Source organism: Scyliorhinus canicula, chromosome 20 (genome assembly GCF_902713615.1).
Source record: "Scyliorhinus canicula chromosome 20, sScyCan1.1, whole genome shotgun sequence".
Taxonomy (NCBI): Eukaryota; Metazoa; Chordata; class Chondrichthyes; order Carcharhiniformes; family Scyliorhinidae; genus Scyliorhinus; species Scyliorhinus canicula.
Genome location: NC_052165.1, coordinates 56,791,133 through 56,804,665, shown reverse-complemented (window position 1 = coordinate 56,804,665; position 13,533 = coordinate 56,791,133). Strand labels below are relative to the sequence as shown.

The 13,533-nt window shown below is 47.1% G+C and overlaps 1 protein-coding gene across 1 annotated transcript in view; it reads right to left on the bottom strand.

The window, feature by feature from the left end:
• Nucleotides 1-1,671: 1,671 nt before the first annotated feature.
• fbln1 (fibulin 1) overlaps nt 1,672-13,533 on the bottom strand; it is a 231,426-nt gene continuing 219,564 nt past the window's right edge. Inside the window, 1 exon segment of the mRNA XM_038780632.1 lies at nt 1,672-3,649. Coding sequence (XP_038636560.1) covers nt 3,510-3,649 — 140 coding nt within the window. The 3' untranslated portion in view covers nt 1,672-3,509.

Sequence of the window (13,533 nt, the reverse complement as noted above, 5' to 3'; positions counted from 1 at the left end):
TCCTAGTCGCCACACTACGGCACCTGTTCAGGTACACTGAGGGCGAATTCAGAATGTCACAATCACCTAATAGCATGTTTTTCGGGACTTGTGGGAGGAAACCGGAGCACCTGGAGGAAACCCATGCAGACACAGGGAGAACGTGCAGACTCCGCACAGACAAGTGACTGAAAAATGCTGTTTTATTTCCCCTTGAAGACTCAGCATCTAACTTGACATCACTTTATTAAAATCCCACTTGAATTGCAAAAGCAAACTTTGGGGTGAATTTTACTGAGCGTATATTTTGCTCACCGGTTGATAAACCGGTCTTCGGCCCACAGACACAGAGTGCCCCTCGCATTGCAGGGAAAGGAAGTCCTGCCTATTGAGAGCTGCTGTCCAGTCTGATTGGCTGGCAGATGAGTAATCCCAGCTGCACCAGAACACAGTAGTGCCCGCTGCTGGGGCTATAAGGGAGTCTCCAGAAGAAGATGTATGGATATGGGACTTACAGTTAGGTACAATCTTGGGGGGGGGGGGGGGGGGGGGGGGGGGCAGCGTCCTCAGTGGGCACAGGGGACCCCTGAAGGAGATATTCCCCTTCCTTCCTGCCTTACAGCCTGAATTGCAAAAGTAGCGGGCTGGCCTCCATTATTTTGCCTTCCCCAGCTGCATATATTATCATGGTGGATGCAGAATGAAGCCATTCATTGGCCAGTTAAGGGCCTCTAAAGGACTACGGCAGTCAGGCCCGTACTCCCATCCACCTTAATATGAGCGGTAGCTTGGGGATAGTCAGGAAGGCATGGGCTGCTGTCACAAAACAGTGACAAAAGTGCCTGGCTGGGAGACTCATCTGTCCTGGATGGTGTTGAGCTTCTTTCTTGTTGCAGTTATAGAACATAGAACGATACAGCGCAGTACAGGCCCTTCGGCCCTCGATGTTGCACCGACATGGAAAAAAACTAAAGGCCATCTAACCTACACTATGCCCTTATCATCCATATGCTTATCCAATAAACTTTTAAATGCCCTCAATGTTGGCAAGTTCACTACTGTTGCAGGTAGGGCATTCCACGGCCTCACCACCCTTTGCGTAAAAAACTCACCTCTGACCTCTGTCCTATATCTATTACCCCTCAATTTAAGGCTATGTCCCCTCGTGCTAGCCACCTCCATCCGCGGGAGAAGGCTCTCGCTGTCCACCCTATCTAACCCTCTGATCATTTTGTATGCCTCTATTAAGTCACCTCTTAACCTTCTTCTCTCTAACGAAAACAACCTCAAGTCCATCACGCTTTCCTCATAAGATTTTCCCTCCATACCAGGCAACATCCTGGTAAATCTCCTCTGCACCCGTTCCAAAGCTTCCACGTCCTTCCTATAATGAGGCGACCAGAACTGTACGCAATACTCCAAATGCGGCCGTACTAGAGTTTTGTACAACTGCAACATGACCTCATGGCTCCGGAACTCAATCCCTCTCATCCAGGCATGTGGAAAGTATCCTTTCAAACATCTGACTTGAAGTTTTGAGGTGAGATTCCACACTTCCCACCCCTTCCCCCTCCCTCCCCCCCATCCCCTTCACCTCCCCGCCCCCACGGCACATCCTCTTCCCTCATCCCCCTACTGATTTTCAAAACATGACGTATAAATCAAGTTTAAGAATAAACAACATTTCAAAACTTTGATTAAAAGTAGTTTATTTCTTTGTACATACACAGCAGACCCTTTCTTTCGAAGGAATGAATAAGTCGGTCCATACTGTCAGTTGCCAAACATCTCCAGGCAACACACAATGTCATATCACACAAAGACTCAGTCACAAGGTCTACACCAAGTCTTCCATTTCCAGTATCACATCAATCATTTTTCGCAATTCTGAACATTTATTATCCACTGGGGTTGAGTCAAAGTCTGAGCATAGTCAAACCCGGTTACCTGGGAACTCCAACCTTTTCCAGCAGTGGTTATTTCCTTTACACAATAACTTGATCTGTACCTCAACATTGAATGGATTAACATATAGAACCTCAGAAACATTTATCTGTCCAATTTAAATTGGAGATAAACACACTGTGGTGTTTTATAAAATAAGATGAATATATGAAAAGATGTGTGCTATTGACATATAATACCATATTATAAGAATAGCACATGCAATTTTATGGATTGTTTGCCTTCAGAGGCTAACTCATATAACTGGTAGGATTGATCAAGTGCTAGAAATATCTCACCAGTCTTGGACAATAGTATTAGAGTCATTGAAAATAAAACAATTGCATATATTGTGCTTATGTAAGAATTTGCACACAACATATTAGTTCAAATGCAGGTGCAATTGCTACTGTTTTTAATAAGGCGGCAAACAGCATGGTGCTGAATCTTCTGTGTACTTGCACCCAGAAAAACATGGATTGGGCCAGTAATCAAATGGTTAGCATAAAATATCAAGAAAATCTGGGTACTCCCAACTTTCTTCGCTCCTTCGTGAATATCCTGCAATTTTGCTGTTCAAAATGGGTTCAAAATTGAATTCAGAGATTTCAGTACAACAGGAAACAAGTATTTTTTCTTGTGATTTATTGTAATTTTCTGAGCAAGTTTTAAAGTACAGAGACCTGCATTGCTTTTTCAGTTACTTTGCTTGTATTTTTATGGTATCAGTAAGAATCAATTAAAACTGAAAAGTTTCCACGATTGCATGATATTAATAATTATAGATGTTAGATGTATGTTTAGTGGACTTGAAACAGTAATTTTAATACTAGAATACCCCTGATTTGTATGTTTCTTTTCTTTTATGGCAATTTTTAAGTTCCTGTGTTTATTTTTAAATTTGGGTCTAAACAGCCATTGGCAAAATGGGTACATGGATGTGCCTAACTTTAGGTGTAACTTCCCGATTATGTCCCAACAGGAAATTCTAACCTCATTTGTTTCAAAACTATTGAAACATGAGGAACACTGCAATTGTATTTTGAGCTTGTAGAATATTGCTCACCAGTCTTTTTTAGCGCTGCAAGTTATTTTGTTGAACTGATCCGGAATAACTCAATCTGTTTCAGAGCAGTGCAAACAATTAAAAGGAGACAGTCTGTAGCCAATCGTTTGGCTTATTTCACAAACACTCGAATACAATTCATATTCAAACGGTTCACTGCATCACCAAAACATGTTAATGAGGAAATTAATGTGCCATTGCTCAGCTGACTGCACACTTTAGTTATCAAGACTGTACATTTTGATGATCACCCTGGCTTGTTCCATACTGAAATGTTCTAGGTACAGGTCTACTTGAATATCAATGTAATTAATTTTAAAATGTTTTATTCTAAATATAAATTTGAGAGGAAACAGATCTTTGGCAAACATGCAGTTCTGCTTTAAGCATTCTAATCATACTGGTGCTGGTGTTTAAGGAGCATAAGTGGAGTACAGAAGAATTGTTCTTGTATTAGTCAGTGGTTAACAGCTGCGGCCAGTTGTGTTTACTACAGGTTACCTTTACGTGAAAAAAATCCCTAGAACCAGTATTCCGAAATGTAGATGGTAACGTACACAATGTTGCGATGAGACAGTTGCCCTGTCAAATAAGAGTCCATTTCTAGCTTTAAGGTGGAAGTGAATGGTCCAATAACTGGTTTCACTATTCGAACGACACCTGGAGGAGGAAGGAAAAGACAGATGAGCACACATAGAGCACTATCCTACTGACTTGTCATTTCTACCATTAACCAAATCAGAAGCTTTCTTTAATACCTCCTAACCGACTACAAGACTCACGCCAGATGTTTCACTCATCTGGATCAGTACAACTGTTGAATTATAGCAAAGTGAAAGAATTTCAACACCAGCCAGGACAGACAAAAAAGTTTGTCAGACATCCATTTGTGACTGCAGCCTGTGCTAGTGCATGATGCACTGCTTCATCAATGTCATCTTTGTAGTATTAGGGTGTTCGGGACAGCAAAGGTTAATGTAGGTCGGGAAACCGTACCCCACACCCATATTCTGATTGGGAGAGTCACATGGGAGTAGCAGAGTGTAGTGGTGAATCTGTTAGAATTCAGCATGAAAATTAAACCTAGTCACAATTGTATTCTGTATATAGATATGTGCGATCAATAAACAATTATTTTTCAACCAGACAAGCCTCAAGACCTTTTCATGAGACAACATTCAACTGTACAACATGGTAGCAGCAGGTAAAGAACACCAAAATCTCTAAGAATGAAGAAAAGAAATTGCAGTCTGGCCAGAGAGAAGTGCATCTAACTTGAAGACCTTGAATACACGGCTGCAGGTTCCCTAAGAAGTTCCATTACAGGCAGCACAAGTGGCCAGCACTGTGGCTTCACAACGGCAGGGTCCCACTGTCTGTGCGGAGTCTGCACGTTCTCCCCATGCGTGCGTGGGTTTCCTCCGGGTGCTCCGGGTTCCTCCAACAGTCCAAAGATGTGCAGGTTAGGTGGATTGGCCATGATAAATTGCCCTTAGGACCAAAATGGTTAGGAGGGGGTTACGGGGATAGGGTGGAAGTGAGGGCTTAAGTGGGTTGGAGCAGACTCGATGGGCGGAATGGTCTCCTTCTGCACTGTATGTTCTATGTTCAAGGCATAAGAAGGATCCACTGTGCAGCATAAAAGGACTCCACCAGAGCATGTGGAGGTCCATTGTGAGACCTGACCAAAAACAGAGTTAAAGAACCTGGCCAAATTGCAAAAGAGTGAGCAAACTTGAGGAAAACGTTGAAATAAGTTTTTTAATTTTGCGCAATAATCAGGTAGCACTGGCAGACCGATTGTTTAATGAATACCATTTGAAGAATGGCTGCAGCCTGGATCCAGGGTCAGTGCACATGGCGACCAGGTGCAAATAAAAAAAATTAAACAGAAGTCAGAACAAAAAATAGGCTCCAATTTGATTCTCCAAGCTCAGTAAAGAAACTAGCTGGCCAAAACAATTAATTCAAAAGATTTCTGCAGAATCGCTGAAGTTTAAAACGACCCTGTAATCACGACAAAAACCCACTAAATCCCAATAAGTGCGGGAAGAGAAAAATTATTACTACCGTGCCATTTAAAAAAAAATGAAAGTTGTAAATTATACTCCCCCTTGCCCAAAACACCCATGGATGGTAAATTAACACTGTCAGACCAATTGAGGCCGATGGAAGGGCCAGACCAGGTGCAAAATTAGATGTTATGGAGAAAAGATCGCATTAAGCTTGAATAAGAAATCAAAAGTTGAGCAAGTGAATAAACTATTATATTGTACAGGTCCAATAGTTGATTTAACATAATTGCCTGACAAAGAATAAATGAATCTTCCGAAATAATCATGAAGTCCTTTGACACCGACTGTTACCGACGGGGCAATAACATTTTGGAGCAAGCAACATTTAACAAGGGAGTCCAAAAGACAGGGTAACCAATAGATTTTCACAAATGACTGTGGTGGCCTTAAGTCGGAGCCCATAAGGCGTCGAATAGTAGTGGGAGTGGCCGATGATACTTTTTCAGATGTACACTGATCTAAAGAAGATCTCACTTTGGAAAACATCATACAATTCATTAGACAACTATAAGTCTGCCAGCAAAGCTAATCCATTTTGCGTGGTAAAGTTAAACATTTCATTGCAACCGCCTGGGATACTTTAGAAAGGTATATAAGTCCAAAACCTTGAGACATGCAGAAGGTCCCAAATAAATCCAGAAGATAGATGAGTGATGCCAAGAAGAAGTCCAATAATGGGCTGGATTCTCTGCCACTCGCCACTGGTAGTGGGGTCCCCGATGCGGCGGAGAATTGGACTCCAGGAAAAATCAGGAAAGGTGACAGGCACCGATCAGATCGTAATCATCCAGCCCCCTGTTGGCGGCGGGATCAAGAATCGTGCTCATGCACCAGCGGGAAAATGTAAATGGATGCACATGGGTCTCAATGAATCCACTCAGTGAGCCCGGAGCCAGAATCTCCAGGTCTGTGTAATTCTCTGGTCCCATGCACCAGGAATCACATGGGCGGGATTCACAACAGGTATCAGCAAACGTAAACCTGACATGGTGGACTTTGCAGTGGGCAACTCCTTCTGAGCGTTTCCTCCAAAATCCATCCGAAGGCCACTCTCCCAATCCCACAATGCACTATCTGCCCACCTCATCTCCACCCCGCCTGGGAGACCCCTAAAACAGGCGACTCCCCCAAAAAGACTCCCCAAATAGGGAGACCCCCTAAATAGAGTGACCCCTAACTAAAGGGACCCCTTAGAGACCCCCCCCCCCAACTAAAGGGATCCTCCCAGGATTTCCCTAACTGAAGGACACAGAGACCCCCTAAATAGGGAGACCCCTCAAAGGGACTCCTAGCTAAAGGAACCCCCCCATCCGAGACCTCTTCCCTAATGGGACCCCCACAGAGACGACCTAACTAAAGGGTCCAACCCCAGAGACCCTCTAACTAAAGAGACCTCCCACACAGACCCCTAACTAAAAGGACACCGCACAGACCTCCCCAGAAAAAAGACCCCTATCTCGAAGCCAGAGAACAGTCCAGACAGGGCCAATGAAAAAAATACAGTTGTAACACTCACCTGGAAGCACCATGTGTCCATTCCTTGAAAGAGAACAGCTGTGACCTGGGTTTAAATCCCTCAGATCCTTTAGCTGCAAGCCATTCATTCATTTCTAGTTGTGGGCTGTGATTGACAGCTTCCACAAAATAGCTGTGAGCCTTGCTTCATTCATCTTCTTCATGGATGAGTAACTTTAAGTACTGTAACCACAATATTTACAAACATCAACCACATTAAAGAGAGTTAAGTGCTGTCAATTTCCAGCTCAGCACTTCAAAATCTCTCAAACGTGAAGGGGCATGACTGGAATGCACTTAACTCTCTTTGTTGTGGGTGGCTACTTTTCCATGTGGGCGGCTGGTGGGGGGCTGATTTGCGGTGCGGGAGTGGGGATGGCCAGCCATGGAACTTCACTATCAGGGCGCCTGCTCAAAATGGCGGTCCTATAGCGGGATTCCCTCAGGAATCTCTTATATTTTTCGGCATGCATAAATTTGTATGGCGAGATACTGAATTGCTTTGTGCAGCAATTCTTCTCTGGCGGGAGAACATTGGGCTGGATTCTCTGATTTTGCGGCTAAGTGCCGATGTCGGCATGGTAACAGTGGCGTTTTACGATGCCAAAATCGGTGCCAAACCATCAGCGATTCCGGGACCAGTGAGGGGCTAGCAGCAGTGCCAGGTGAAACTCCCAGCTCCTGCACCAAAAACGGCCGGAGAATGGCTGGGTTCGTGGCCATGCATGCGCAAGGCGATGACCTGCAGCGGGTGCGCCGTACAACATGGCACCAGCTGTGTGCGGACCCGACCTGCCAGATAGTGACCCCCTGGATGCCCCCTTTCCACCCCCCACCAGCCCCTGCCGAAGCTCCCCCCGGCCAGCGGCATGGCTCCCCCCCCCTGACTGTGGAGGCACTGGACACAGTCCGCAGCCACCACGTGAGGTTGGCGAAAACTCAGTGCACAAGTGATCCATGCCATTGTGAACTCGGCCCATCAGGGACAGAGCATTTAAGGAGGGCCTTCAGATAATGTCCTGAAGCCGTCCCAACGGCGTGTGGCGCACTCACCGATGATGCTGTTTTGGAGGGGGCGGAGCATCTGAAAATAGGCAGTGCCCACGATTTCGGCGGCAAAAAGGTTTCTCCGCCCGGTCGCCGATTACGAAATGGGCGCCATTTTCTCCCAAATAGAGAATCCCAGCCAATGTTTCTTGGGAGAAATTAAGCATCCCAGATTCACATTTTGGAATGCTGGCCAAATCACAAATTTCAAGTTATACTGAAGAGCGAATGTGATGGTGCAGGGGCGTGATTCTCCGGTCTCCAACGCCAAAATCGCATTCGATGATCAGCCGGATAATCCCCGTTTGCGACAAAATCAGGGACGGTGCTGCTTTTGCGATGCTCCGCCCCCTCAAAAAGTCAGGACAGCCTCAGGACGTTACCTGAGGCCCTCCCTGATGCTCTGCCCCGACTGGCCGAGTTTCCGACGGCGTGGGTCTCTCATGACATGCGTTGTCTGGAACTCGGCATGGCGGCTGCGGACTCAGTTCAGCGCCGCCACAGCCGAGGGAGATCCAATCCGCGGGCGGGGGGGGACTTTAGCATGGGCTGGGGGCACTGTTGGGGGGTGGTCCAGGGGTCGCGAGCCGAGCTACAAGAGGGCACTAGTTGGCAGACCGGGTCCATGCGCCGCCAGCACCATGTTTCACGGCTGCTGAAGGCCATCGCCGTGCGCATGCATGACCACGGACCCGGCAATTCTGCGGTCCGTATCGGCAGCGAGAGCCGGGTGCTCTACGCTACGCTGCCTGTTAGCCCCCCACCAAACGGAGGATCAGTGGCCATTTTGCACCAATTCTTTGGTCATAAAACACCACCGTTCCCACGCCGGCGTCACAACATAGCCTGAAAATTGGAGAATCCAGCGCCCTGTGTCAAGCCCAATCTCATCCAAAGGTTGACAAGATTAACCAACAAGGATCTGGTTCCGATTTTAAAAAAGATTGTCCAAAACTTTTCACTGGACTGCGAATTAAGACTGCATACGTGATAACACTGAGAAATTATGCCAAAACCATGTGCTTGCCTATATTACAGAAAATACTACAACAGTGCAACAGCAACTTGATGAGAACCAAGATGGGGGTCACCTCCCCCATCACTCAACCAACAGAATGGTATTCCAAGATGGTCCTAGTTCCAAAGCCAAACAATTTATTCACATATGTGTCTACCTGACACAACTCAACAAAGCATTGGTGAGGGAAATTCACACAATGTCCTTGGCGGACGACAGGTTGGCCAAACTCTCCAAGAGCATAGTCTTCTTGAAACTTGATGCCAACAACGGCTTCTGGCAGGTTCCGTGAGACGAGAAGTCTAAGTTGCTCACAACTTTTAACATTCCATTTGATAGATTCTACTTCAATCATTTGTCCTTTGGCATTAACTTGGCACCTGCGATTTTTCAGCACATTATGCGGCCATCTTACAAGGCCTGAAAGGAGTCATCTTCCATGTGAATGACACCCTTGTCCAGGTACGACTGCTGAGAAACAAGACAGTTGCAGAAAACAGAATTGATGCTGAATGATAAGTGCAAGTTTTCTAACACCTCCATTTGATTCTTAGGTCATATTGTGAGTAGTAACGGCATCATAGCAGACCCACACAAAACAAAGGCAATTAGTGAGTTTCCAACCTTGTCATCCATTCCAAACTTCTAAAGATTCCTGGGCATGGATAACCAGTTGGAAAATTTCTGCCAAACATGGCACAGGTCACAAAGCCATTGTGACACCTTCTCATAAAGGCCCAAGCGTGGTGTTGGGATGCACACCAAAAGCAAATGTAGGTTTTCCGGGCAAGATTCAAGCCTTTTACGAGTTGGGAAAAGGACTTTGAACTTTAAAGCAGTAAAAAACAGCCATGTTTGGGGCTGCAGGACCTTTACTAAACCTCCCAGCAGCCTCAGCCCTGTGTGTGGCTTTAGAGAGGCAACTCTCGAAATCCACAAGCAGCAGAAACCCAGACAGGCCGGTGATTAGTTTATCTGCAAGATAAAGGAGTTTGTGACATCACCAGACTAGACCGGCAGAAGAACAATGCACCTGGGTTAGTTTCAATACAGGCGCTGATGGCCCTGGCCCAGAGGGAAGATAGAACCCATTTCCTTAATGGGATAGCATTCAGCAACCTCCGGAGGGACAATAGGGTGCAATCAAGTACCTGATACCGAAGATAACGATGTTAAGCCCACGTATGCTTCAATGGGGACTGAAGATCACAGTAGCAGATAAGGCCGTAGCCTTTACTTGGTGTATAAAAAGGATGGCTCTTCCTTTTTTTGTCACTCTTCTCTTCTCTCCTCGCTGCTGCTCATCATCATCGTGCTCCTGGTGCCTGCCTTTCATTTTGTTTCAGCACGCAGCCTGAGACCCACTGAGCAGTTTAAGTTTGAACTTGGATTGTGAGTATCCTCTGGAAGTTTGCGAAGTTCCCAAGATTACTATAGTGGATGAGGCTTTTGGGGGGAAAGGGAGTTGCACGCATCTATCATAGTTTTAAGACATTGCTAAAATTGTGTAAAGTAAGCTTTTACGTGGTGCCCGTTTAGTATTCCTTCCATAGTCATAGTTTTGTAAAGCATAAGGCATTTTTTGGTGTTTTCTAGCATTTGGTGATATTGACCTTGAACGTTTAATAAATACCTATATTTGGCTTTCAATTGGATTCCGTTTTGAGTTTTCAATTCCTCACCAACGATCTCTGACCAAGTCACAATAGTAAATATCCCTTACCATAATTCCGGTGTCTAGGACCGAGGGGTACCCTGGGCGCCTCGAAACCGCCCACTCAGGAAAGGCTGCCAGATAAAGGTGGACAGAGACTTTCCTTTCTTCTCTCTCCCGGGGGCGCTGCTCAAGTGGAGTAGGCGCAAGGTGGTTGTGAGTCCACCGGTAAGAGAGAGAGGATCACCCGGGCAGTGGTGGGGCTTGGACAAAGGGGTGTCAAGCCCAATATAAGCCCGTTAGGTGGAGTTAGAAAGGGGGATCCATCAGATCAAATACATGCAGTTCTCAGCAGATATCCTGGCTTATTATGACCCATCCCTGCCAACTACAATCACAGCTGATGCCTCACCAACAGGACAAAGGGCAGTTTGGTCCAAGAACAGCTGGATGGATGCCACCAATATTATGCATCTAGGGAGCTGTCAGACACAGATGTGGTGTTCAGTTATTGAAAGAGAGACTCTCACAGTAAGATGGGCATTTAAGAAGCTTTCTGACTATATTGTTGGGCTGATAGTGATCATCAAAACAGATCACAAACCATTGGTCTCACTATTGGATGAGAAAGAACTCACCAGGATACCCCCCAGAATTGAGAGAATCTGCTTGCAAACAATACAGTATACATCTTAGGGAAGCATCAAACGACAGTCCAGGGGCACAATTGAACATCCTGTGACATACAATGTCAATTTAGTCAACAAGGAAGCGTCACATTCCCAGTTTCAAGACAACACAACTGCTGGCAAGTTCCAAAAAGCTTCAACAGATACAGCAGGAGCAGATGCGAGATGAAGAGTGCATCCGCTACCTACAAGGTTGGCCACTGCAGAACCAAGGAGGCAATGTTATGAAAATTTACTTTGAGCAGCAGAAACCTTTCATTGTAATTGATGAGATTGTGCTTGACACAGGGCGCTGGATACTCCGATTTTCAGGCTATGTCGTGACGCCGGCTAGTGAATCATTCGGGCTGAAGTTTCGACAACAAATCCACCAAGGCCATTTGGCCAACCCAAAGTGCAGAGCATGAGCCCAGTCTGCAGTGTAGTAGCCAGTAATATCACGAGCAATTGAAGAGATGATTTTAAGCTGCCAGATATGCACGCTGCACAAACTAGTCCGAAGGGAGCCCCTTGTCCCCACACAGGCTCCTACCAGACTGTGGGAACGTTTGGAAATAGATCTATTCATATACAACGCAAGTCCTTCCTCCTCATTGTTGACTACATCTCTCGGTGGATCAAAGTGAAGTGTTTACACACAATACCACAGAGTCAGTCATTAGGCCTTTGGAAAAAAATCTTTCTGATCCATGATATCCTGTACCAGTTGGTGTCCAACAACAGCCCACAATTTGATAATGAATAGTTCACTCATTTTGCCAGGAGTTACGGATTTCAACACCTCACCAGCTCACCAAGGTATCCGCAATCTAACAGTGAGGCAGAAAAGGGCGTCTGCACTATCCTCTTGATGAAAAATCACAACTTTCCAACAATGCTTTTGACATATAGATCCACCCACTGCAATATGGGTTAGCCCATTCTGATGGGAAGAAAACTGTGCATTCAATTTCCTATCCTGCTGAAGAAATTAATCCCAGGGTTGACAGTCAGAGACTATCAGAAGATTCAGGACAAATAGCAGTCCTACAGACAGCAATAAACTTCCACCTTCAATAGGGGGTACCATTTTAGAAACCTGTCCAGGCTAACCAGAGGTGTTTGGATCAGGGACCTTGAAAGAGAAGGCGTCATTGTCCCATACGCAGTGGCCTCCTTCAACGCGCCGGCCCTGACGCAACATGGCGCAGGGCTACAGGGGCCGGCGCGTAGGAAAGGAGGCCCCCAGCCAGAGAGGCCGGCCCGCCGATTGGTGGGCCCCGATCGCGGGCCAGGCCACATCGGAGCACCCCCCCCCCCCTCCCCCGGGTCGAACACCGCCCCCTCCCCCCCCCCCACAGGCCACCATGCGACCCTGCAACACCTAGATCCTGCCGGCTCAGAGCAGGTTAGAACGGCACCGGCGAGACTCGTTTCTTTCTTACGGCCGCTCAGGCCATCCGGGCAGGAGAATTGAGGGGGGGGGGGGGGGGGTCGCATAGAGCGGTCCGCAATCGCCGCGCCAACCACACCAGCGTCAATTACGCCGATTCTCTGCAGAGCGAAGAATCGCGTGCCGGCGCTGGGGCGGCGTAGCCCGGTCGCGGGGATTCTCCGGCCCGGCCCAGGGCTGGGAGAATCCCGCCCAGCGGGTGCAATTTAACAGGAAAAAAACAGAGTGCCATTTTGGGCACATTTAGCGGGTGTACCTCAGCACCTGCAGCGCCAAGAACAATGCCGCTATCAAACGGAACTTTTTTCTCTTATCTCAGCGAAAAAGCCCTGCCAAATCCGCGTTTATCTTTTTTAAAAAAAAATTTAGAGTATCCAATTAAGGGGCAATTTAGTGTGGCCAATCCACCTAAACTACATATCTTTGGTTGTGGGGGTGAAACCCATGTGGGGGTAAAACCCACGCAGACACGGGGAGAATGTGCAAACTCCACACGGACAGTGACACAGGTCCGGGATTCGAACCCGGGTCCTCAACGCCGTAGGCTGCAGTGCTAACCAGTATGCCACATGCTGCCCCTAATCCGTGTTTATCTTAATTTCCTGTGGGCTCATCAGTACAAGAAGAGATGGGAACTGCTGGTCCAATCTCTAAACCCTCCCCCACCCCCACCGTGGACTCCGGACCCCCCCCCCCCAACATCCCAACTTACTTGTTAGGGTTTTTCCTCGACTCCCCCTCACCCCACCACATAAGGGCAGGGCACCCCTGCGCCTGATCCCTGGCATGGGGAACCTGCCATTAGGGCACCTTGGCACTCCCAGCCTGGCAGTGCTACCTGGGAAACATGCCAAGGTGCCCAGGTGGCAGCAGGAGTGCCAGGGACCACCCTGCCCAGAACCCAACCACTTGGGGGCCTCTGATGGTCAAGGAGACACCACCCCCAGGTGCTGTTATGTTTGGTCCACGTTGGAGTAGACCAGTACTAAACGGCGCCATGGCGAAGTCTCTGAGGCTTGAGTGTTCAATCCCAGGCCTTGGGATACTCTGGTGCAGAGATATTTAAGTGAGTGCCTAACTGCTCAATTGAATATGCAAGTTTAGATCCCGCCAG